This window comes from Heliangelus exortis, chromosome W (genome assembly GCF_036169615.1).
Source record: "Heliangelus exortis chromosome W, bHelExo1.hap1, whole genome shotgun sequence".
Classification (NCBI taxonomy): Eukaryota; Metazoa; Chordata; class Aves; order Apodiformes; family Trochilidae; genus Heliangelus; species Heliangelus exortis.
The window spans coordinates 2,309,349-2,335,522 of record NC_092453.1 but is presented as its reverse complement, the minus strand read 5'-3'; the positions used below and the strand labels follow the sequence as shown (position 1 = coordinate 2,335,522).

At 40.6% G+C, this 26,174-nt stretch overlaps 1 protein-coding gene across 1 annotated transcript in view; it reads left to right on the top strand.

Moving 5' to 3' along the window:
• Positions 1-26,174, top strand: part of LOC139789133 (zinc finger RNA-binding protein-like) — an 81,764-nt gene that overhangs the window by 25,522 nt on the left and 30,068 nt on the right. Inside the window, exons 8-15 of the mRNA XM_071729660.1 lie at positions 2,998-3,286; positions 4,217-4,407; positions 7,321-7,440; positions 12,622-12,767; positions 13,143-13,305; positions 14,991-15,196; positions 15,441-15,591; positions 19,177-19,318. Of these exons, the coding sequence (XP_071585761.1) occupies positions 2,998-3,286; positions 4,217-4,407; positions 7,321-7,440; positions 12,622-12,767; positions 13,143-13,305; positions 14,991-15,196; positions 15,441-15,591; positions 19,177-19,318 (1,408 nt within the window). The remainder of the gene's footprint in view (positions 1-2,997; positions 3,287-4,216; positions 4,408-7,320; positions 7,441-12,621; positions 12,768-13,142; positions 13,306-14,990; positions 15,197-15,440; positions 15,592-19,176; positions 19,319-26,174) is intronic.

Below are 26,174 nucleotides of genomic sequence, written 5' to 3'. Positions count from 1 at the left end.
TGAAGCACATGGTTGGGAAAAGCCAACATGGATTCACCGTTTTGCTTGACAAACCTGATCGCCTTCTATGACAAAGTAACACATTCAGTTGATGCAGGGCAAGTGGTGGACATTGTCTACCTGGACTTCTCCAAGGCTTTTGACATGGTCCCCCACAGCCTCCTCCTAGAGAAACTGACACGTTAGGGCCTAGACAAGTGGTTTGTGTGGTGGGCGGGGTACTGGCTGACAGGCTGTACACAGAGAATGATAGTAAATAGTTATTTCTCAAACTGGCATCCAGTCACAAGTGGGGTCCCCCCAGGGATTAATATTAGGCCCAATGCTGTTTAATATCTTTATAGGTGATCTGGATGTTGGGATCAAGTGCACCCTGATGAAGTTTGCAGGTGACACCAAAATGAGTGGGGAGGTTGACACTCCAGAAGGGAGAGCTACCCTTCAGGAAGACCTGGACAGGCTGGAAGAGTGGGCTAACAACCTTATGAAGTTCAACAGGGACAAGTGTACAGTCTTGCACATAGGAAAACATAATTCAGGAGTGCAGTACAGGCTGGGATCTACCTGGCTGAAAAGCATTTCTGTGGAAAGGGACCTGGGGGTCTCAGTGGACAACACGCTCAATATGAGCGAACAGTGTGCTGCAGCGGCAAAGAAAGCCAAGAGGATGCTGGGCTGCATTAACAAGGGCATCATCAGGAGAGATAAAGAAGTCATCATCCCACTCTACTCAGTATTTTTCAGGTCACAACTGGAATACTGTGTTCAGTTCTGGTTCCTGCTATACAAAAAATATGTGGATAGGCTGTAGAGGGTCCAGAGAAGGACCACAAAGATAATAAAAGAACTAGGAAGCCTGCCATATGAGAAAAGGCTGAAAGAACTTGGGTTTGTTCAGCCTTGAGAAAAGAATCATAAAATCATTAAGGCTGGAAAGGACCTTTAAGATCATCAAATCCAACTGTCAACCCAACACCACCAGCCAACTAAACCATGTCCTTAAGTGGTATGTCCACACGCTTTTTGAACACCTTCAGGGATAGTGACTCCACTACCTCCCTGGGCAGCCTATTGCCCTATGGCAGCCTAAGCCAACTCCTTGCCACTCTTTCCATCAAGAAATTTTTCCTAATATCCAATCTGAACCTCCCCTGGTGCAACTTGATGCCATTTCTTTTCATTCTATCACTTGTAATTTGGGAGAAGAGATCCACACCTACCTCCCTACAACCTTCTTTTAGGTAGTTGTAGAGAGCAATAAGGTCTCCCCTCAGCCTTCTCTTCTGTAGACTATAAACAACCTCAGTTCCCTCAACCACTTCTCATAAGGCACATGCTCCAAACCCTTCACCAGCTTTGTTGCTCTTTGAACATGATTCGGCAACTCAATGTCCTTATTGTAGTGAGGGACCCAAAACTGAGTCCTTGTTGTAGTGAGGGACCCAAAACTGAACACACTATTTGAGGTGTGGCCTCACCGGTGCAGACTACAAATGTACTGTAAAGAGGAAGGCTTAGGGGAGATATTATTGCTGTGTTCCAGTACTTAAAGGGTGGCTACCAAGAAGATGTTGATTCCCTTTTTAGAGTTAATGGGTGCAATTTACTTTGGGGAAATAATAATTGGACATCAGAAGAAAATTTTTCACTATGAGAACAGTTGGACTTTGGAATAATCTCCACAGGGAGGTGGTGGATTCTCCAACACTGGACACTTTTAAGACTCAGCTTGACAGGGTGCTGGGCCATCTCATCTAAACTGTGTTCCTACTTAGAAAGATTGGACCAGATGATCCTTGAGGTCCCTTCCAACCTGGCATTCTATGATTATCTTTAAGCTCTCTATTAGAAGGGTCTTGTTGAGAAAAAGGGGGAAAAAATATTGTTGTGGCATCAATGAGAAGCAGATGTATTGGGGAAAGTATGTAAATTGTAGGAAGAAGGTGTAGAGTAAGATGAGGAAAAGCATCAATGAGTGTATGTAGTAGCATGCTTGTGCTCCCTAACTCTTCAAGACCTTTCTTGACATTCTTATTTGTCTGGTGCTGTGAAGCTCTCAGTGCCCTTTGAGATACTGTAAGTTGAGTCAGTGCTAAGGGATGGGATTATTATGCATCACTTTTTGGTATTTCTTGCAAAGGAAATTGGCATATGAGAGCAAGGAACAATGTCCTGTAGTAGACTTTAAAATGAGTATGTTTGGAAGAGTTATGGTAAGCGTGCTTTCCCTACTGTCTGGGTGCAGTTAGGTGGGCTTTGTGGAATAAAGACTGTAGAGTGCACTGTGAACCCTTATGACCTGTGTTTTAAGTTTGGCCATACAATAGTAAATGGAATGGCAGTGTAGAATGTGTGCTTAGATGTTACAGATTTTCCTCGTAACTCTGGAAAGGTTAATATCAGTAGGAGATAAGGTATTAATATTCAGCTTTTATAGCCCTTTATACTTCAGAACACCATACAAAGTGGCATCAGTAACATCAGTGCTATTAAAATAAATCTCATAGAAAACTTAAAACAATTTTCCCAATATTATTTTTTGTTAGTACAAGAACAAAAGTTATAATTTAGACAGACTTACCTAGTGTTCTTTCTTTTATTAATAAGTTGAGCTATTAAATTTTTGGGTAACTCTATAGGTATATGGAGTATGGTATATATTATCTTTATATATTTGGATGTCACTTTCTTTTCTTTGTAGATAGTCACTAACTAATGCTAATTTAGATTGTCATCAGTGTAAAAATGAAATCTCAAAGGACTCAAAGCATTTACCTCTTCACTTTCTATGAGATACTAAAGACCTCTGAAATATGCCTCTTGCATCCTCCTTAAAGTGTCTTTGCAGGTGTCCTTTTATATTGTGTTATATTGATTTATTGTATTACTTTTTTAGTGATATTGAGGTTTCTGTTAAAGTTTCCATAACCTATAACAAGTTCATTTTTATAGTTATCTCAGAGAGATCATAAGATGAATTTCTCTTTGTTCTTATAGGTAGTAAAGTTGCACACAAAACTTGGTAAACCCATTCCTTCAACTGAACCAAATGTAATTACCCAAGCTACTTCCTCAACATCCACATCTGCTTCCAAAACAATTGCCTCGGCTTCAAATATAGCAACTAGCAGCAGTACTGTGAACTCCTCTGTTGCATCCTCTGCAGTAAAAATTCTTACTCCCACAACAAGCATACCACTTAACACAGCGTCCAACAACAAAACATCTTCAACCACTGCTAATGTAGCTGTAAAGAAAATATCTACACCGAAAATAAACTTTGTTGGCAAGTACAGAAGTCAGTCTTTATTTTGAAACCTAACCTATTCTATATTTTTAAGAGCTTAGTGCAACAAATGCAAATGTATTTAGTTAACTTTATGGATGAGTAGCTCTGTTGTGTTTAAGAAAATCATTAATAAGTGAAAATTGTATGTATATAGAAATTTTGCTTCATACTTTATGGTGGTTTCTCCACCTGATCTCTCTTGGAGGCTTCTCCCACCTTCATAAGAAGCCTCCCTCCTTTGGTTTCTTCTGTAGTAGCTGTTGGAGTATTGCAGTTTGTAGTCCAATCGGTCCTAATTTCTGTTTAAAGCCTGTGCTGTTAAGGCAACTTGAAATAGGTTGGCAGTTGATAACTGGGCAACTGAAATATCCTTGTAACAGTGAAAATCTAACAGTGGAAACTTTTAAAATAAGCATGACAAACATTTATGAGACAGGAAGCAGTTGTTCAATAAGCTATCCTGCTCTTGAAGGAAAGACCTACACAGTTACAACAATGAGATTATACTACCTTTGTTATTAAAAACATTCTAAGGTTTTGAAGTTCTTTTTTGGATCCTTTTACAAAGAAAAATATAATTTGATGACAAAAAGTGAGATGATTAAAATATACTTGCTGAGTTGTTCCCATTCAGTCTTATCTTCTCTGGGAAAAGCATGAAAATGAATTATGAAAATTGCAACTATATAAAGCAAAAGTTTTTCTTGCTAAAATAAAAAAAATAAGTGTTTAAATAACTTATTGTTAAGCTTGTTTAAATAAACTTTAATTGTATTAAAATATGTTTAAGTTTTAACTAATTTTAAAATACTGATAATAATTTGCCCCAAAAAATGATACTTGCAAATAGTGTCTTGACATTGCACATAATGTGTAATCATATTCTTATTTTATAAAATTTAACAATTTAACTTCTTTGATTTGTAGGTGGTAATAAGCTTCAGACAGCAGAAAGTAAACTGGAAGAAATTAAATCAGCTGAAAGTGTTAAAATAACTGCTGCTACAGTGCAAACACAGGAAGTAAAACCAGACACAGCAGCTGAATCAGTGACTCCTACAACTCTTGCTGCCTTGCAAAGTGATGTCCAGCCAGTTGGCCATGACTATGTGGAGGAGGTATTGATATGAAAATGTGGATTATTTTTTAAATATTTTAGTGAAAATTAATTCAATGTGTAAATAACCCAAACCAAACAAACACCAAAAAAACCCCCACACAAAATAACCCCAAACAAACAAAACCAAACGGTATTCCTGCAGAGAACCTCCCATGTTTTTTTTTTTTTTGTGTTCATTGCCTCTGGTCCTGTCACTGGGCATCACTCTGTCCTCTTTGTACCCTCCCTTCAGGTATTTATATATATATATATTAAGATCCCCCCCAAGCCTTCTCTTATCTAGACTAAACAGTCCCACCTCTCTCAGCCTTTCCTCATAGAAGAGAGGCTCCAGTCCCTTCATCATTTTAGTTTCATTGGACTCTCTCCAGTATTTCTATGTCTCTCTTGCACTGGGTAGCCCAGAACTGGACACAGGACTCCAGGTGTGGCCTCACCAGTGCTGGGTTAGAGAGGAAGGATCATCTGCCTCAGCCTGCTGGGAATGCCTAATGCAGCCCAGGATGCCATTTGCTGCCTTTGCCACAAGGGTATGTTGTTGGCTCAGGTTCAACTTGGTGTTCACCAAAGCTCCCCCAGGTACTTTTCTGCCAATCTGCTTTCCAGTTGGGTGGCCTCCAGCATATATTGGTACATGGGGTTGGTCCTCCCCAGGTGCTGGACTTTGCACTTTCCCCTGTTGAACTTCACAAGGTTCCCATCAGCCCATTTCTCCAGACTGTTGAGATCTTTTATGGTGGCAGCACAGTCCACTGACACATCAGCTACTGCTCCCAGTTTTATGTCATCAGCAAACTTGCTGAGGGATATGTTCTGCCCCATCACCCAAATCATTAATGAAGATATTAAATAGGGCCGGACCCAGTATTTACCCATGACACGACCCACAAGTTGGGTGTGGTGCTGTCATGTCTCACAAAGTGAGCATGGCTCCCCAGAAGTGGGGGCCCAAACCAAATATCACATCCCACAGAGCGGGTATGGGTAGAGTTTCCCAGAGTGGGGGTCGACCCAGGGAGATTCAGACTGGACTTGCTTTCTGAACTCCTTCAGAGAGGAGCCTAGGTGTGGCTGGGCCCAATCCTCCTCTATTAATTAATCTCTTTTAACAACCATTCAGCGAGACTAAGTTTGGGAATTCTCTGCACAGTACTCTAGGAGTAAGGTTATTACCCAGGAGGTTTGTATAAAAACACAACTTTACTTAAAAGTGAGTAAGTTTATAAACGTGTCAGATTACATCTAGCAGAATTAGATGGTACTTTCAAAGCAATGGATTACAAATAGCAAAATTTAGCAAAATGGTACTTTTAGTTCAACAGATTTCAGAACAAATTAGCAAAACCTAAGAAAATTGTCAAGACAACGTTACAAATAACAAAGCTTAACAAATCAACCAGCTGTAAAACTTAACAGATTTATTCACTATGTTGCCTTCATGTGCCGAGATAAGGTTAGAAACAGAGACACAGAGAGAGAGAGAGAGAGAGATAAAGATAATGATAGGGAAGATGTCACCACCCTTGGATGCAGCGATGATCTTGGTAGGAAGTTGTGGTCCTTGGATGCTGGGTACGTACCCAGTGTTTCGAGTGTGCCTCTTTTATGCCACCTGACCCCACCTTGGCGTATCTTGTGCAGCCAGATGTTCACTTGGGCCCCTCTGTACGGGATGACTGGGTTGTAACCCATATCTGCACATGCCCTCTTCAGTGGCTTTACATGGGGCATACACAAGATAGCACTCTGCCTCCACTGGATACAGCTTGCCTGCCCCTGTCCCTTACTGAATAAGGACAGTGTCCTGCCTATCAGGGTGGCCATCAAAGAGGGGCTCCCCTTGCAAGGCCAGTGTTCACCTTATCAGGATAACCACTGAAGTAGGGGCTGTTCTTGTGAGACCAGGGCCCTGTTTATCAGGATGACAACCAAAATGAGTGCTTCTTGTGAGAAAAGGACACTGATTATCAGAGTGGTTACAGAAATGAGGTTCTCTCTGTGAGAACAGAGTCCAGGTGGCTTATCGAATGAGGCCTCCCACCCAAGCACAATGTCCATTTTGTCAGGGTGGCTTTTTTGAGACAATTATTCTTTTTGTGACGCTACAGCCCTGGCGTACACTGCTAGTTACTGGCCTCCAACTGGTTCTACTGATCACCACCCTCTGGGTCTTGCCATTCAACCTGCTCACTGTATGCTTATCCAGCCCATACATCAACAGCTTCTCTATGAGGATACATGATACTGTCAAAGGCCTTCCTCAAGTCCAGGTAGACACTATTAACTGCTCTCCTCTCATCTACCAGGCCAGTCATTTCATTGTAGAAGTTTATCAGGTTGATGAAGCATGACTTCCCCTTTGTGAAGCCACGCTGACTACTGATGATGATTTTCTTCTCCTTAATGTGCCTGGAAATGCTTTCCAGGATGAGATGCTCTATCACCTTCCCAAGGATTAAAGTGAGGATGACTGGCCTGTAGTTCCCTGGGTCCTCCTTGAAGATAATAGTGACAAGGCATTGAACCTGCAAAGGCTTGTAAATGTTTCTTTTATGATCGGTGGGGCATTCTTCATGTGGATAGCATGAGATAAATGAAGTCTATAAATTTTTCAGCATTTACAAGTTTGTAATTATTCAACTCAATATATTCAGGCTCAAGTTTAAAACTGTGTACTCTTTGGAATGGAAGAACTTTGTTCATTACCAAACACAATGGTGTGTCTGTCAGAACTGAAGTTCTATTTTGCCTTGTTTCAGTTACTGTGTGAACTTTTTAGTGTGTTTTGAGATGGGTAGACATTATCCACTGTCACTGAATTAGATTCATTTTTCCATCAGCTTTGGTGTGTTGTTGTTTTGGGTTTTTTAATTATTAAAAAAGCCAAATATGTTATAACTTTATTTTCCAGGTAAGAAATGATGAAGGAAAGGTGATCCGCTTTCACTGTAAACTTTGTGAATGCAGTTTTAATGATCCTAATGCCAAGGAGATGCACTTAAAAGGGAGGCGGCACAGACTTCAGTATAAGGTTAGTAGAAATGCTAAATGCTTCTTGTCTGAAGATACACCAGATGTCAGCTGACTGATTACACATTTTTACATTTAAAAACTAGTCAAAAGTAGGTACTTTTAAACATTTTGAACATTGCTTTTAGGCAAACTATGAAATGTTAAAATTGTGTAAAACATATGCAAGCAACAGTAGGTGCTTTATGTAGTTTACCATTCATTTAAAATACTGTAAAATAGTAGTTCTCAATGTTTTTGGAAGGATAAACCATTGTCCTGGTTTGGGCCAGGATAGAATGAATTTTCTGTCTTGTAATTGTACTTTCAGCTAAGTCTCTCCTACGTAGCTGCACTTGATGAAATTAACATCAAGTTTCTCAGTCAGTGTCTCCTTCTAGGACTCATAACACTTGACGTTTGTAGTTACAGCTAGAGAATGGTATGCAGAACCAAGGCCACTGCTCAGTTCTGAGGATTCCATACGGCAGCTTTCCACCTTCGATGGCCTCCTACCAGACGACAGAATTCATCAGTGAAAAGAGCATATTTTTTCTCATTCTCTGGTAGTTGGTCATATGGTGGGGCTTCTTCAGCCCGTTTTCCCACTTTTTCTGGTGGCATTCCAAAGTGTTTGCCTTCTGGCCAGTGTGTTATTGCTTCTACAATTCCTGGATGATTGAGTCTTCCTATCCTAGCTCTCTGTGAGAGTAAAGCAATCCATTTACTCCAGGTAGCATTGGTAGCATGATGGGAAGATTCTCTACCTGTGTACATAAAACCCAGTACAGATAATCAGGGTACCAGGAGAAGCTGTGCTTTAGTAGCAATCACTTCTGAAGCAGATCTAACTCCTTCATATGCAGCCAGTATCTCTTTTTCAGTGGCTGTGTAGTTGACTTCAGAGCCTTTGTAGTTTCGACCCCAGAATCCCAGAAGTCGACCTTCAGTCTCTCCTGGAGCTTTCTGCCAGAGGCTCCATGTAGGTCCGTCACTCCCGGCTCTGGTGTAGAGCACATTTTTAATGTCTGGCCCTGTTCGAATTGGTCCAAGGGCCATTGCCTGCACAATCTCCTGTTTAATACTTTCAAAAGCAGCTTGTTGTTCTGAGCCCCATTTAAAGTCTTTTTTCTTTCGGGTAGCCTCATAGAGAGGTTTCGCAATCTGATAGCAGGGACATGCATCCTCCAGAAACCAACAGTTCCTAAGAAGGACTGAGTTTCGTTTTTGGTAGTTGGTGGGGCCATAGCTGCTATTTTGTTAATTATGTCCATTGGGATGTGGCGACATCCATCTTGCCACTTAACCCCCAGAAACTGTATCTCTTGTGCAGGTCCCTTGACCTTGCTCCTTTTAATAGCAAAACCAGCCTTTAGAAAGATTTTTATTATCTTCTTACCTTTCTCATAGACTTCATTTACTGTGTCACCCCACACAATGATGTCATCGATGTACTGTAGATGTTCTGGAGCTCCACCCTTTTCCAGGGTATTGTGGATCAGTCCATGGCAGATGGTAGGGCTGTGTTTCTACCCCTGGGGCAGTCGATTCCAAGTGTACTGGATACCTCTCCAGGTGAAAGCAAACCGTAGCCTGCATTCTGGTGCTATAGGAATAGCAAAAAATGTATTAGCAATGTCAATAGTAGCATACCACCTGGCTGCTTTTGACTCCAGCTCATACTGAAGTTCTAGTATGTCCGGCACAGCAGCACTTAGTGGTGGAGTAACCTCCACTCTCCATTAGGCTTTCACACTGGCCATATAGGGCTATTGAAGGGTGAATGAGTCCTGCTGATCACTCCTTGGCTCTCTAGTTGCCGGATCAGCTTGTGAATGGGGATCACAGCATCTCTGTTGACACGATATTGTCCTTGATGCACTAGTGAAGTAGCAGTTGGCACCCACTGGTTTATAGTTCTCAGCAACCCCACTACAAAGGATTTATCTGAAAGGCCAAACAAAGCATGCAGCCGTCCTGCATTCTCAGTCTTAATAGCTGCAGTACCAAAGGACCACCGGTACCCTTTCGGGTCCTTGAAATCACCTCCCTTGAGGTAATCTATGCCAAGGATGCACGGAGCATCTGGACCAGTCACTATCGGGTGTTTATGCCACTTTATTCCAGTGAGGCTCACATCAGCCTTTACAATACTCAGTTCTTTAGATCCCCCCGTCACTCCAGAGATAGTGACGGATTCTGTCCCTTTCTGATTCAGTGGCATTAGGGTGCACTGTGCACCAGTGTCCACCAAGGCTTTATACTTTTGTGACTCTAATGTGCCAGGCCATCGAATCCACACAATCCAATAAATTCCGTCTTTTTAGAAGTACCTCCTTTTGCCTTCGTCTTACTCAGCAACTTACATACTTGGTCCTCTAGGACAGCAGTAGGTTTCTGATCCCATTTTTTCATGTCCTCTCCATACTCACTCAGGAGTGCCCATAGGATTCCTTTTACTGAATTCTGTTTCTCTCGATTCCGTCTCATAGGAGGGCGTTTCCTCTTAATGGCTGCGATGCTGCGTCCTCCTCCTATCTGAGGAAAAACGGGTGAATGCAATTTCTTAGTTGTTCTCTTTATAGCTGAGCTGAGACCCAGGCCCAACAAGGGGCTGTGACAGCATCTTCACATTCTCGTGCTGTTTTAATTACATCACCCACTATTCCATCCAAATCTCCAGGAACCCATAGCATTACTGATAATGTATGGTTAAAAGGTGGTGATGCAGCATGCACAAACCTTTGCAACATAGGTCTAGGGCATGGCATGTGATAAGGATCTTCAATGTTTTCATCATCTCTTACAGCCAGTTCTTCCAGATACCCGATAGCTTTTTCAAGTGTGGCTGCTTTGACCTATGGGCAGTCTATTTCCTCTTTATAGGGATATCTCTCCCTTACAGCTGACAAGAGTAATTTCCATAGGCTGGTGGTTCTAACCTTTTCCCCAAATGCCCAATCAATACCTGCATCTTTGGCCAGGGATCCCAACTGCCTGGCTTCCTTCTGAGTTAATGTTATGGTAGCAGCCCCTTCCTTCCAGCATCGGAGTAACCAAGAGAGAAGTGGTTCACCTGTATGGCTGTAGTCTTTTCTCAGAGTACACAAGTCCCTCATGGAATAGGACTGAGCAGATTGTGAGTCTGAGTCCTCCTCAACTGACTCTTCTCTAGCTGCTCTACGAGGAGAGGCAGTGCAGTATCCTCTATTTTCTCTGTCACCTGGTCATCTCATTCAGACCTTGAAGGGTTAAGGCTCATTTCTGATTTCCATTGTTTTTCTTTTCTCCTAGTTACAGGGTCAACAAGTGGCTGTGTGGGCTGAGGGGGAGAGGCTGTGGTGTCTGCAGCAGTAGCAGCAGCAGGGCTTGCTTTCTGAGCAGCAGCAGCGTCTGTGGGGGTAGAGACAGGAGCTGCAGCTGTAGCAGAAACACTGGCGATGCTGGCCAGCCTTATCTGAGTTGTGCCCTTGCGTGAGGGGGGGCAAGAAGCGGCTGCGGAGGCAGGAGCAAGGGTGCTCTCTGTACGAGGAGCAGCTCTCACTCTCCGAACAGCAACTCTCGACCTCCGAAAAGGCATGCTCAATCTCATTACTGTGGTTTTTGTGTTACTCCTCACCAATATATGAGAAGAATTAACAACACCCACCAGAAGACTGAGAAATGAAATGCTATTGCTACTAAAATCTGGTGGAGTCAGCCCGAAATACGATGGAATGGTATAATTTCCCAAATTAAAACTGGGAGTGTAATTACCAACCAAGTTTTTTATCTCTGTATGAAACGCTACTGCACCATGCACCATGATATACATCAATATTGAGGACCATATTGCAATGATGGTTCTTAAGCAGCTCTTACGAAAAAAACCCCACAAAGTAACAGCAATTCCAGCTGCGAATATACATATCACATACCCTAAATACCAAAGGTGATTGGTTTAATGCATGATTGGTTTAATCTCCAACCCTGTGAAATTTCCAAAGAACAAGGTCTGATTCCAGCTCAGCAAAGCCATTCTTCCACTGGAGTTGGAATTCAAACTATTCAGGCAAATTAGTCAGAATTTGAACTGGACTCGAGCCAATTAGCTCGTGCCCCACGTTGGGCGCCAATAAATCTGTCTCGGTTTAACACTGGCCTGGCAATTAAACCGAGTAACAGATGCTCTCTATTAATCTCTCTCTCCTCCCTGATAAAGAAAGGAGAGAGAATAAGGGAGAGAGACTTATGGGTTGGAAACCAAACTACACAACTTTAATGAAACAGTAATGATAAATAGGAAAAATTACTAAATATATACAAATATACACATATACAGGAAAATTGATACCACATTCCTTCCCCCCTTTTCCCTCAATAACTCTCACATCACCACCGAGGCTGCAGGGCAGCCCTGGGAAAGTCCAGGCTGGACTCCTGGAGTCAGCAGCAGTCGGGAACTGGAGGCAGGAACACACAGATATGGGCTGGCACGGATCAGGACCACAGGCAGACGAACGTATGGAATCCTCCCAGGCTGCCGAAGGAAAACAGGGGACGGGTGAAGAAAGGGAAGCAGGAAGGGCAGGAGGCCGGAAGCTGGAAGCCTGGAAGCTGGAAATCTCTTGTGATCCCTCAAATTTATACTGAGTATGACGTGTATGGGATGGAATACTCTGTTTGGTCAATTCTGGCATCTGTCTTGTCCGTTCCTCCCCAAAGGAGGGCTGCAGGTGGGACCTCTTTATCCTCCTGGAGGGTAAAATGTTCCTCAGAGCTGAGCAGTGTCCTTGGCTCTGCATACCAGTCTCTAGCAGTAACTATAACTATTAATTTCAGCAAGTGCTACGAGAGACTTAGCTAAAAGCAAAAGTACAAGACAGAAAATCACCTTTATCCTGGCCCAAACCAGGACAATCCTATGGTCTGGAAAGAGAAAGGGAGCAAAGGGGTCACACCTGCGACTCTCCTTTAGGGAGAAACGGAAAAGACAAATGACCAAAATTGACCAGAGTATTCCATCCCATACATATCATACCAAGTTCACCTTTTTTTTGTCGTTTTTTTCTTCAACTATTAATTCCGTACAATTCTAAAACTGCACTTTACTCACCTTTGATTGTATCGTACACCAATAGTGTCTGTTAAACATGCCAGAACTCTGTAACCCTGAGATGACAAGAGGCAAACCAACATTTCATTCATTATTTTTCTGAACTAGAAAAAAGTAAACCCAGACTTACAGGTAGAAGTAAAGCCTAGTATTCGAGCAAGAAAAATTCAAGAAGAGAAGATGAGGAAACAGATGCAGAAAGAAGAATGCTGGAGAAGGCGAGAAGAGGAAGAACGCTGGAGGATGGAAATGAGGTAATGAATTAAGTTTTATCAGTGAATGAGATAAAGCTACAGTCAGATTATCTAAACTAAACTCTGCTTCTGTTACTTATGCTTATTTTGAATACTTGTTTTGGGAACTCTGTACTGTCTTGTTTTGAATTGAGTTGTCCTTATCCCTCTGGGTTTTTTATTTGGTTTTTGTTGTTAGTGTTCATTCCCTCTAGAATCATTTGCTATAAACTGAGACACACTTTCAAAATAACCATTTGTTTTATCTACCCTCTGGAGTTCAGTGGTATTTGCTCATGACTACTAGAATGAGTTTGTGAGTACATCCAATAAGTTATTTAGAATGGTTGGAAGTATTAACTGCTATATTAAGGGAATACTTTGATTGCACTTCAGGCGATATGAAGAGGACATGTACTGGAGGAGAATGGAGGAAGAGCAGCATCACTGGGATGACCGTCGCAGAATACCAGATGGAGGATATCCTCATGGTCCTCCGGGACCTCTAGGCCTGCTGGGAGTTAGACCAGGAATGCCTCTTCAGTCCCAAGGACCATCTGTGAGTGTCTGAACTTGGAGAAGGAGGAGGAAAGAAAAAAAACATTAAATTAAAATCATACTTACCAGGAGGCACAGTTAAGAACTATAAATTATTAATTGCTACTCCATTTTTTTCTGGTGTTTCTTAATAAAGAATTTGGAAAAGTGAAGAAAAAAATTATTATTGAAACTATGTAGATGGACCTGTCTTTGAAAATAAGTATACTTATATGACAAAAGGATACCTTGAAGACAAAAATTATTTCTTCTGAAATACAAATCACTCTGGATTTGTGTACTACTTTTTATTTTATTTAATTGTGTTATACTTTACTTATTTGATTGTGGTCAAATATATGGATAAGAAGTGGTTGGATTGTTAGTCCCAGAGGATAATGGTTGGTGGTGGGGTTGTACTCTTTCTGGAGGTCAGTATCAAGTGCAGTACTACATGGGTTTATCCTGGGATTTGTCTCATTAGCACTTTATCAGTGATCTGAAAGGTGGTGAAGTAAGTGCACACTCATCAGGTTTGCATTTGACACAAAACTGAATCCGTTCATGGTGGGGAGAACAGTTGATACCTTTGAGGGCAGGGCTGCCATCCAGAGCGACCTAAGCAGACTGGAGGAACGGACTAACAGGAACTTTATGGAATTCTGCAAGAGCAAATGCCTAATGCTGCGCTTGGGAAGGTATAACCCCTTGCACCGAGGGGCTGAGGAGTGACAGGCTGGGTAGCAGCCTTGCTGAAAGAGACTTGGGGTTCTTGGCAGATAGCAAGCTGACCTTGAGCCAACTGTGTGCCCTGGCAGCAAGGAAGGCCAACAGCATCCAGGGTGATATTAATAGGAGCATAATCAGTAGACAAAGGGAAATTATTATCTTTCATTAGACACAAAGTACAGTACTTCATTGAGTTTTGTAAATTCTAGTACAAGAAAGATACTGATGAACCATAGCAGGTTCAGTGGTAGGCTATTGGGATGGTCAGGGGTCTGGAGTGCTTGCCCTGTGAGGAGAGACTTAAAGGATCTGGACTTGTTCAGTCTGGAGAAGACAAGAGCTTCAATGGGATGTAATAGCCTTCTAATACCCTGTGCATTATAAAGTCAATGGAGCCAAGCTCTTTATGGTTGTGAGGGAATGAGATACAACCAGCTTAAGCTGAGACAAGAGGTTCAGACAGACTGAATATAAGAATTGTTTTTTTCACACAGATGATGTGCATCTTCCATCTTTGGCAGTTTTCAAGAACTGACTGAATAAAGCCCTGAGCAATATGATGTGGTCTTATAGCTGACCATGGTTTGCACAGGAGGTTAGAATAGAGGACCTCCCAAGGTCCCTTCCTATTTGAATTCTTCTGTGACTCTATGAAAGCAATCATGGATATTTTATTTTGAAGCAGTATGCCAGTATTTCCTACTTAACAGGAAGACACTAGATAATTATGTTGGGGAGGTACTTTTGACCCTAGGATTTTGTAAATTTTATTATTTTTTTTTATATTTGATGTTTTTTCAGAAATAATTGATTTTGACCAGTGTAAATTATTAAGGAAACTTCATGTTTTGTTACATTTCAATTATTGGAGGTTTGAATATTCTATTGTTTAACCACATGTTTAGTTTTTGGTCACATATCATCTGTGAACTTGAAAGTGTACCCAAATTTCAGAAATGTACTTTTTCATCTGTCTAGCCTCTACGCCGTCCTGACTCCTCTGATGACCGCTATGTGATGACCAAGCATGCAGCTATATATCCAACAGAGGAGGAACTTCAAGCAGTCCAAAAAATTGTTTCTATTACTGAGCGTGCTTTGAAACTTGTTTCTGACAACATGCATGACCATGAAAAAATCAAGAGAAAAGAAGGAGATGACGAAAAAGATGGCAGTAAAGACAGGTATTTTTTAATTGTTATTTTTTAAGAATTTTATCACTTGTTTATGAAGTAATTTTATGTTTTTATTTGCACTGTTATCAGCACATCCAGGGATTCTGTTTTCTTTGCGTCTTTATATGGCATATGTTACTATGGCCTCAAGAATATATGGAATACTCCCTATTTTATTTCACTCTTCTATCTTCAGGATTAGTTTTATGGTTTTGATATTATTTTAAATGCAACTTCTAACTATAATTCACAGAGCTTTGAAAGGAGTTTTGCGGGTAGGCGTTTTGGCTAAAGGTTTACTACTCCGTGGAGACAGAAATGTCAGTCTTGTTTTGTTATGTGCTGAGAAGCCTTCAAAGATGTTACTCAGTTGTATTGCTGAAAGTCTTCCTAAACAACTTGCAGTAAGTAGAATTTAGATTTTTTGATTTGAATTTTTTTAAGATACTGTGAAAATATGTCCTTGAGTCAAATAAATGTCTGCAGGGCTGACTGTGCTGCATTTCATAGCTCTGGTTCGGTTTGTTTTCATATTCTGAGTGTTTCTGTCTGAATTCAGGAACTATGCTACATGTTTTGTTTTCTGATTATTGTGTCCATAGAAGTGTCTAGGTGTTCAAGCTAATGGTATAGTATCATAGAATCATAGAATGGCTAGGGTTGGAAGGGACCTTAAAAGATCATCTAGTTCCAACCCCCCTGCATGAGCAGGGACATGTTCCACTAGACTAGGTTGCTCAAGGCCCCCTCCAACCTGGCCTTGAACACTTCCAGGGAGGGGGCAGCCACAACTTCCTTGGGCAACCTGTTCCACAAAGGCTGAGTACAAGGGTAAGATCTCCTCCCTGGTCCTGCTGGTCACACTGTTCCTGATACAGTCCAGGATGCCATTAGCCGCCTTGGCCACCTGGGCACACTGCTGGCTCATGTTCAGCCAGCTGTCAATCAGCACCCCCAGGTCCCTCTCTGCTGGGCAGCTCTCCAGCCACTCCTCCCCAAGCCTGTAGCACTGGTGGGGGTTGTTGTTGCCAAAGCGCAGGACCCAACATTTGGCCTTGTTGAAACTTGTAGAATTGGCCTTGGCCCATCCATCAATCCTATCTAGATCCCTCTGCCAAGCCTCCATACCCTCAAGCAGATTGACACTTCCACCCATCTTAGTGTCATCTGCAAACTTACTGAGGGTGCACTCTATCCCCTCATCCAAATCATCATTAAAGATGCCCCAACACTGAGCCCTGGGGGACACCACTTGTGACTGGCCACCATCCAGATTTAACTCCGTTTAACACAACTCTTTGTTTGGACCTGGCCATCCAACCAGTTTTTTATCCATTGAAGGGTGTGCACATCCAAGCCATGAGCAGCCAGCTTCTCCAGGAGAATGCTGTGGGAAACTGTGTCAAAGGCCTTGCTAAAGTCAAGGTAGAGAACATCCATAGCCCTTCCCTTGTCCATTAAGTGGGTCACCCTTTCATAGGAGATCAGATTAGTCAAACAGGACCTGCCCTTCATGAACCCCTGCTGACTGAGCATGATCACCTGGTTGTTCTGCATGTATCCCATAATTGCATTCAGGATGATCTGCTCCATCGGCTTCCCTGGTAGCTGGAAAATAAACTATTATCCAGTTACCAGCAGTGATAGAGATGATTTGTGCAGTGTTACAGGAAGCTTGTGCTGCCTGAAGGTCAAAGTTCTCCATTAATGCCAGTATGTTTTGTATGTATGTCTTGGTTCCAATTTGAATGTGCCAGTGCTCTGTAGTCCCACAACTAATTAACTAAATCAGTCCTGTGTTTTTGTTTTTGTTTTTTTCATTTTGTACTTAAAAAAAAAACCACTACAAAAACATACCAAAAATACATGCAGTCTTAGACCCTTCAGCAGAATTCATATAAACCATTTGCTGTATTTTTACAATAAATGAAAGTACAGAATAAAATCTTTAGCTCCAGTGCGCTCTACTGAACAAAGCCTGTCCACCATCATTATAAAATGCTTGTCACAGCATTAGTATTTCAGTGCTGTCTCAGCAGAATCCAAGGCATGGTAGAAGCATAAGCAGAATCAGATTAATTAGAAAATAATCTTGGGTTTGCTCTTGTTTGAAGTAACAGAACAGAAGAAAATTTTAAAACTGCACATCTCAATCTGGCTTTGTAGAGAAGTCACTTGTACCTCTACTTTGTGGAAGAAGATGAGAGAGGGCCTACAGCTTCCTTTTGGGGATATTTAGATTTTTTAAATCTAGTTGCAAAAAGCAATTCTGAATAACTACCTTGTTACTCTTACATTTTTTTTCTCCTGGTGTTTATTTTGCCCTTTGCTCTTACCAGAGGTTGTTGTGACAACTAAATATAGGATGTGCCTAGCAATATATCCATCCTGTAACTGCAAGCTTGAATCACAGAACTGTCAGAGTTAGAAAAGACCTCTAAGATCACCTGTGTCAAGCTGTCAACACCTCCCCCCCCCCCAAAGCAAACAAACAAACGAACAAAAGAATATATCACCACACCTCACTAGAGCATGTCCTGAAGTGCCTCATCTACATCCCTCCAGGGATGGTGACTCCACCACCTCCTTGTGCAGTCCATTCCAACACCTAACTACTCTCTCAGTAAAGAAATTCTTTCTTATATCTAGTCTAAATCTCCCCTGGTGCAGCTTCAGACCATTTGCTCTGGTCCTATCATTGTTCACTAGAGAGAAGAGGACAGCACCCACCTCCCGACAACCTCCTTTCAGGTAGTTGTAGAGAGCAGTAAGGTCTCCCCTCAGCCTCCTCTTCTCTAAACTAAACATTCCCAGTTCCCTCAGCTTCTCGTAGGACTTGTTCTCCAGACCCTTCACCAGCTTGGTTGCCCATCTCTGAACTCTCTCCAGCAAGTCAATTTCTTTCTTGTAGTGAGGGGCCCAGAAATGAGGCCTCACCAGTGCCGAGTACAGAGGCACAATCACTTCCCTTCTGCTGGCCACACTATTCCTGATGCAGGCCAGGATGCTGGTGGCCTTGGCTGGCTCATGTTCATCCAGGTGTCAACCCACACTCCCAGGCCCTTCTCTGCCAGGCAGCTTTCCATCCACTCTTCCCCAAGCCTGTAGCATTGTCTGGTGATGTTGTGACTGAAATGCAAGATCTGGCACTTGGCCTTGTTAAGCCTCATGCAATTGGCCTCAGTTCGTCAATTCAACCAGTCCATTTTTTCCGAGCTTGTCCACCCTGCATTCTCCAGCAAACAGACCTCGAGCTTGTTTGGAGGTTCTAGCAGGGGAGCGCAGCTACTATGTACCCTTGACCAATGAATGGTACATCTCTGTCGGGGAAGGTCATCCTCTTTGATCGAGCACGCAGCTTTGGGAGGGATGCACATGGAGTGGTGAGGGAGGGAGGAAGGAGACAGCTGCCTAGCCAGCCAGATCAGCCTAATTAACCCTGGTGATCAATGGGGTGACAGATGTCGCAGCCAGATCACCCTCACATCCATTGAACAACCATTGCAACTTTTTGCTTTTTAAAGGCTCCTATGTTCCAATGAGAAATAATTTTAAGTGACTCTGAGTCCACTGGTCTAGCAAAAGGTGTTCCTCTTCATGGCAGGGGGGTTGGAACTAGATGATCTTTAAGGTCCCTTCCAACCTAAACCATTCTGTGATTCTATAAGATGCTTATTATGTAATTTACTTAGTCTATGAATTTCCTTTATGTGTTGTTGTTTTTCTTTCTTTTGCATGCTTGGTGACTGCTGTGTATTTTCATTAATGATTTGGAAACAGTATGCAAGTCCATATATATATATATATCTATATATATCTATATATATCTTAATTGTTTATACTGTTGTTTCTTGGAATACAGATGTATCTGCTTCATCTAATTATATTGCATTTCTGTCTTTCTGTTAAAAAGACTATGTTGAAATCCATTTTCTTCCCCGTACTTTTCTTCACTATATGCTAATAGAAATTTGTTTCTCAATGTTTAGGTAATAAGTCCTGAGAAGTATGATATCAAGTGTGCAGTCCCAGAAGCATCAATAATTTTAAATTCATGTGTGGAACCCAAAATGCAAGTTACTATCACACTGACATCTCCAGTCATTCGGGAGGAGAGCATGAGGGATGGAGGTTGGGAAGTTGTTAAAGATGTTACTTCTTTCTCACCTGTTTTTATATGCATTTTGTATGCATTATGGTCCTAGAAGGTAACATGCTGGCATAACTTATGTATTTAATCAAAACCTTGTTTTTCAACAACCAGTTTCAGTACAGAATAGTTGGTAAAAATAAATGCTTATATGATGCATTTATTTAACTTTTAAAAATTCTAATTTTATGTCCAACCTCAGCTTTCTGGAAAAGGTACAAATTTTACTCTTCCCCCTTCCCCCCCTTATAACATTATGTGGAAAGCTTAGGTATTTTATAGCAAGTGGCTATAAACTGGCTTTCTAGAATGGTCTTACCCTAAGAGAAAGATCGTATAGCTTTAGAAAAATCACAAGGTTTTGGGTTTAAACTGTATCAGTATTACCATCACTTACACATTCCAAAAGGCAGTACCTCTTAAAATGCACTTTTATAATACTTTTTATGGTAACAGTGCTTCTAATTTTAAAAGATGATGTGATGGGGTTTTTTTTTCCAGCTCTTTAAGGTTGCTTTTTGGTCTGGAGTGCTTTTTGAGTATATTTAGGCTCCTTGTGTAACAATCAGTTTTCTATCCAACCGGCAAACCCAGACTATCACAATAAAAAGTGGCTTTGTCATTGAGCTGAAGCAGAAGGTGGAGCTTGCAGATCAAATTACATTTCTTAAGTTTACAGTTTCTCTGGTGCCAGCAGTGTTGCTTTAGGGTCTGTTCTGTAACACTTCCAAAGCTCCAAAAGCTTTTAAGGCAGCAAGCATGATTAATATCTGCAGTACATTGGTTCTTTTTGTTTATGGGTCAGATAAAATTAACTTTTGTTTCTTTTTAATCCTGTATTTTTATTGTTGAAAGAGATCACAGAAAGTATGGTTCTGGTGTTTGACAGTGAACCTACAGAATAGAAATCTGCGGCTATCTTAACATTTCTCATGCAGGTTGAAAAAATAGTGTGTATGTATACATGTGTTTGTATATATACGTATTAATATAAGCCACAGAGGCTTTTTAATTTCATCTCATCATTACATCCCCTTTAAAATACTTGAGGTATTTTTTAGGTATATTGCATTAGTGAATGTTCTGTAGCTATGACTAAGTGTGTCCTAAGTAAGCAGTGTTAACAAAGTTGTCCTACAGAATCAGAAAGAAAAATTTCAAATATACAATGTCTGGTTTGGATGACTTCTGAAGAATCATTGAGTGCTTTGTACATTATTTTTAAACCATGTCTATTATTCCTAGCTATAAAGGCTTTGTATGTGTACTGTCACACCCAACCAATTCTACTTCTTTTTTGACAATCTAAGCATAACTTGACTCTTGGTTTTTCTGTGCTGAATGTATTATTTAGATTTATAAAGAATACTTTAACTTAAATAAGTGATTATTAAGTTATATTAACCTTAAGCACCATGTTTATTTGTTAATGTACTATGCAAAAGTGCAATATTGATTCCTGCCACAATACTCAATTTCAATTTTCTGGCCTAAAATTCTATGATGTAGACTACAAAGAAATTTCAAATTACTATTTCAAGTTCCTTAATTTATGCCACCTAAAGGAAACAAATCTGTATTTTGTCTGACCCACACTTGAGTTAAAATGATCATTGTGAGTTTATTCACTGCTAAATGCAGTACTACCTCTAGGCAAGCAAAATCAAGTTAGATTTCTCTTTGAAAATACATGGAGCAGTATAAAATGGATGCACAGAAAGCTCTTTTGAAACTAGAGCAAATAGAAGAGTGAACTGCAAATTTTTGCAACAAAGTGGTTTTTCTTACTGCAGCTTCTCATGTTCTGTGTCTTACAATGGTTTAAAGTTTTCATTATGCTATTATTATTTTTTTTAGCCTATTTGGGAAGCTAGTTCAGGTGATAAGGAAGGTTTTACCAAAGGAACCAATTTGAGTAAAGATGAGACTGAGACTTGCCATGTGGAGTTAGGACTATGTTTGATGTATAATAATCCCATTACATGATAAAAGGCTAAAAAAAATAGTGTGAAAATTGTTAACCGCATAGTTACTGTTCCTTACAGTATTGTGCATTTGACAATTTATTGAATCTGATATATTCAAAGTGCTCTAACCCCTGCTGTAGAATCTTTCCTTCAGCAAGCAAAGTGTACATACTTATAAATGGATATATTTGTATGCGGGTCTTTTTTATCCTTATCTAACAGCCCTGGTCCAAAGCCTTCTAGCAGAGGGACTTGGTTCCTGTCAGGGGTTGCTGCCAAGACATTGGAAGGATTTTTGACCAAGGTTTTCTAAAGCTCAGTGTCACACCTGCCATGCTTTACAAAGGAGGGGGTTTGGATGCATAGTCCTAGCATCTACTGTTACTTTATGTGTTTGGGTTTTTTTCTTTTTCCTAGAATTAAACAGTGTTCACACTAGTCTTGAAATAGTTGTCTGGGTAAAATGTATTTCACATAATAAAACTTACTGAAATTGATATACCTGTTATTTTTTTGATTAAGAAGTAGTGTGGACACAGTATGTCTAACTGAAGATTAACCCCTTATATTTAGCCTAGTAATAAATGAAATTATATAGGGTAAGAATTTGTGCTTGTATTTGTAAATTAATTAATTTTTTTGTCTTAGCTTAACAGGGTGGTAGCTTAGGCATCTGAATTTAGTTAAATAGTCTTTAAGGGGTTAATCCTGAAATGTGAAGCAGATGCAAAAATCCACAGATTAAGTATTACAAGAGTTTCCCTGAAACATTTTTTCAGTGAGTGTATTCTCAGTGCAATAGGTGCCTTGCAACTTCTGACTTAGTCTTTTTAAGTTTCAAGGGTATTTGTATATCTATTAGTAGCACATTTTGGACTGACATTTTCAGCACTGAGTAAGATTTCTTCTGTGCACTTAAACTTGTAATTCTTTTTAGTAAAATTATTTTCCAAATTGAATTTTTGCAGAGCTAGAAGTAATTGGAATTTCAAATTATATAGTGAATTGTTATGATAGAAGTTTGCACAGTGTCACCTATTTGCATATTAGTTTTAGAAGAATGTAAATAATTGACTGATTAGGCTACTAGACCAAACAGACCCATGTATTTGTTTTTAATTTGTTTTCTCAACCCTTACTTTGCCTCTTTTTTCCCCCCCTCTGTGAGTTTTAAGAGTACTGCTTGTCTTTTATATACAAATTGTACTCTTTTCATGAGTTATCTTACCTGGCAACTCTCTTGTATAGATTTGGGGGAGGGGGGAAGTTAGTTTTGTTTTTAATTAAATGAAATACTGCTTTAAATGTCTTAATTTGCTCTGTAAATGCCTTGTTAGTACAGTTTTTCTTCTTTCCACTTTAACATATAGTCCATAAGTTTGAATATCTGTGTGAGAAGATACCTATCTTCTTCTCAGCTTCATTCATATTTTGAAATCCCCCCACTTTTAGCCCTGTGCAGAGCAATGGCACTATTCTATTAAAAATGCCCAAATATGAATGTAGTACTTCAGATTAATAATTCTAATGCAAAGTTATAGCACCATGTTGGCATTCACAACATTTTATTTCTCTGTAAAGTATCCTACTGTTATTTTTACATTTGTGTATAAATAGGTGGTTTCAGAGCTGACTCTGCAGCATCCCTAGAAGCTTATCCTTGCTGGCATGTTTCATGAGACTCTCTCTCTATATATATAAATTTCATTTTCAGATTTACGTAAATTTATATCTTCCTGTAGAAAAATATATTGCTCCACACAGTCAGCTCCTGTAAAATGAGTGCCTTCAAGGGAGGACTTTTTCTTCCATATTATCTAGTGTGTCACCAGTTATGCTACCAATATACTTTGTCACTAGTCACAAAAGCTATTTTCATAACTAGTAAACCAAAGAACTTTTAAAGCTGATCATTGCATTATATCCCTACTGTTAAAAAGACTGACTCGATGCGTCAACAATAAAACTTTTTATTGAGAGAGATATAAGTAAAGCAGCACGCTGCAGCGCGCTGGGCGGCCGGGGAGTCACAGCTTTACCAACGGCTCGCAAGTTCAATAAGGTAAAACCAGTTCTTTTATACCTTTCGTCACCCCCTTCCCCTTAGTCTCTTATCACTTTATCATTGATTTTTGTTTCGCGGGCTCTCCCAACATTGGTTCTTGTTTTGCGGGCTTTGTCCTGTTGCTGAGGGAATTGGCCAATGGTTGCATGTCTTCCTCATGGCTTTTGCGGTCGGCCCCCTCTTCTTCTTTTTCTGACTTTTCCTCCTTATGAGTACGCTTAAACATACGCTTTAGAATAACAGGATATAACATGCTATTTCAACAAGCAGCCTAAACAAAGCCTTAACCATATTATTGCAAACATTATTAAATCGAACATTCTGGAGAAAGACGCACTCAACAAAACAATACATTACAATTTTAAACCTTTATTCTTTACAATTCCCCCCTTTCAATTTTTATTGGTTTGTTGATAAAATCTAACAACTAATTCGTGTGCGGATCCTAAGCTATGATTTTCACTCTCAATGGTAGAATGTCGGAGGGCCATAATTTTAATGGTATTTAATTGGGTTTTAAGATAGGAAACAAATTTACCAAGGATTCAGGGACCCAAAGTAAGAACAAGAATGAATATAATGACAGGACCTAACAGGAAGGACGTTAAAGTAGTTAGCCAAGGAGAATGAGAAAACCAAGTCTCGTACCATGGTTGGGAGCTTTCCCGCTCGCATTTTCTGCACTCCAGACCTTCTTGTACCTTTGCCAAAGAATCTCGTACCACCCCTGTATGGTCAGCATAAAAACAGCATTCCTCCCCTAATGCAGCACATAATCCCCCCTGCTTAAGAAACAAGAGGTCTAAACCTCTTCTCTTTTGTAATACCACTTCTGAGAAGGAGCTCAACGATTTTTCTAAATATGAGATAGATCTTTCAATTCTTTCTAAATCCTCATCCACGGCCGATCGCAAGGCCATGAAACCTTGATTTTGCTGGACAAATGATGCAGCCCCCACAGCAGTTCCAGCTAAGCCAAGCAAGGCAGCTATAGTTATTGCAGTAATAGGTTCCCTTTTAGTTCTACTATACTCACTGGACCATCCTTCAAAGAAGTGGTATATTATCTCCTCCTGATGATAAAGGATGCGAGGAATAACAATAACCTGCATACAAAAATCTTGCGGTTTAGTTAGAACAGTAGTTGATATACAGGGAGTTAAACCAGTCTTGGCACATAACCATTTAGTACCATTAGTGGGAATAATCCACTGATATCGTTGGTAATGTCTTGACCTATCCACACAGAGGTGTCTAAAATTAGATGGAATAACCCCCACACACTCACCCCTACCTTTTACATTTTGTAAAGTAATTCCCTTTGTAATTTCTGATGCCCACTTACATTGAGAGGGGGAGGCAGTATTCGATCGTCGATATGAAGCCCAAGATCCTATAGCCTCATAAAAAGGTGGATTAACATCATAACACAGCCAGCAGGTCCTGGTTAAATTGGGATTAGTAGAATTAAGAGCTAAATAGGCAACCTGCATTAAGTTCCAGAGAGGGTGCTTAGGGTGTATATATGTAGTATTTTCAGTAGTAGCATATATCTGTTCCGGAATGCCAGTGGTAATAATATTTTCTTCAGAGGTGATGTTTCCAGTAAGTATTTGGTTAGGCCCTATCTCAGTAGGGACATTGGGGACTTCTTTCTTTATCATTATCAGTCCCCCTCTGTCCTTCCCAGGTTCCCAATATCGTACTCCCCAAGTTCTTCCTATGAGCCATCCTCGGTCTGTTGGTAAAGTGACATTCAAGTAAAGGTGGCTACAATAATTCTTATTTCTAGTGACAGTTCTATTAGCACCTCCAAGGGTAATACTTGCACCAGAGTCTCCGTGGAGCCTCCAAAAATCTTGTGAGTGTACACATCCTATTGGTCCCCATTGTACAGTTAGGAATTTATCTTTCCCTCCTCCAGGGCTCCACTGTGCTGCAATCGTTTCACATCCCCAATAAGCACAGTAATAGTGGCCTGGATAATTGCAATAAGGCTTTCCAGGGTTAGAAGCAGGACAAAAATAATATCCGATTGAATTTGAACAAGGTGATACTGGTGCCAATTTACGCAAGGAAGTTGAGAAACTCGGGGCACCAGAGGTTATAATTTCTTGTATAACTGTTGTGGTCTCAAATTGTATTAGAGACCACTTATATGGCTGGTGCTCATTTCCCCAGGCTCCTACCAGCAAGGTCGTTACCACTAAGGTTCTTATTACCAGAATCCCCATCATATACTTCCCCACCTTGTATACCTCTCTGCCTTTCCGTCGGCCACTCTTTTGCAGAGAGCGCCAGGAATGTTTTCTCTTCTTGGCAGCAGAGGGTATTCTTCAGGGGACAAGGGGTTCCTTTAAAGCATTTGAGCTGGTTCAGCTGAAGGGTTAGTTCCTCAATTTCCAGTTCCCAATCTGTATCTAACAGCTGTTTCCTCCTCTTCTTAATTGGGGCTTTTGCAGCACAACACTTTTTCACAATTTTTGTCCTGTTTTTACCCTGGATACAGTCTACTGTTGTCTTTAAATTATGCTATAAATGAGCCAATTCAAAGGGTGAGACCGGGGTGAGACTTTTGATGTTAATTGTTAATTCTTAATTCGTTTTAGGGGAGTTCTTATCCTGGACACGATTAGGTGCAGGCTTGGGGCACTTAATAGAAATCACCTGTGTGAGATTCTGAATCTCAATAAGATCAGCCAAGGGTAATAATTCTCCTATTTGCATAAGTTGGCCCAATCATTCTTTGTTCTCCAAAACTAAATTAGTTCTTTGAAAAGCTGTCCATTCAGGGGCTGGCATAAA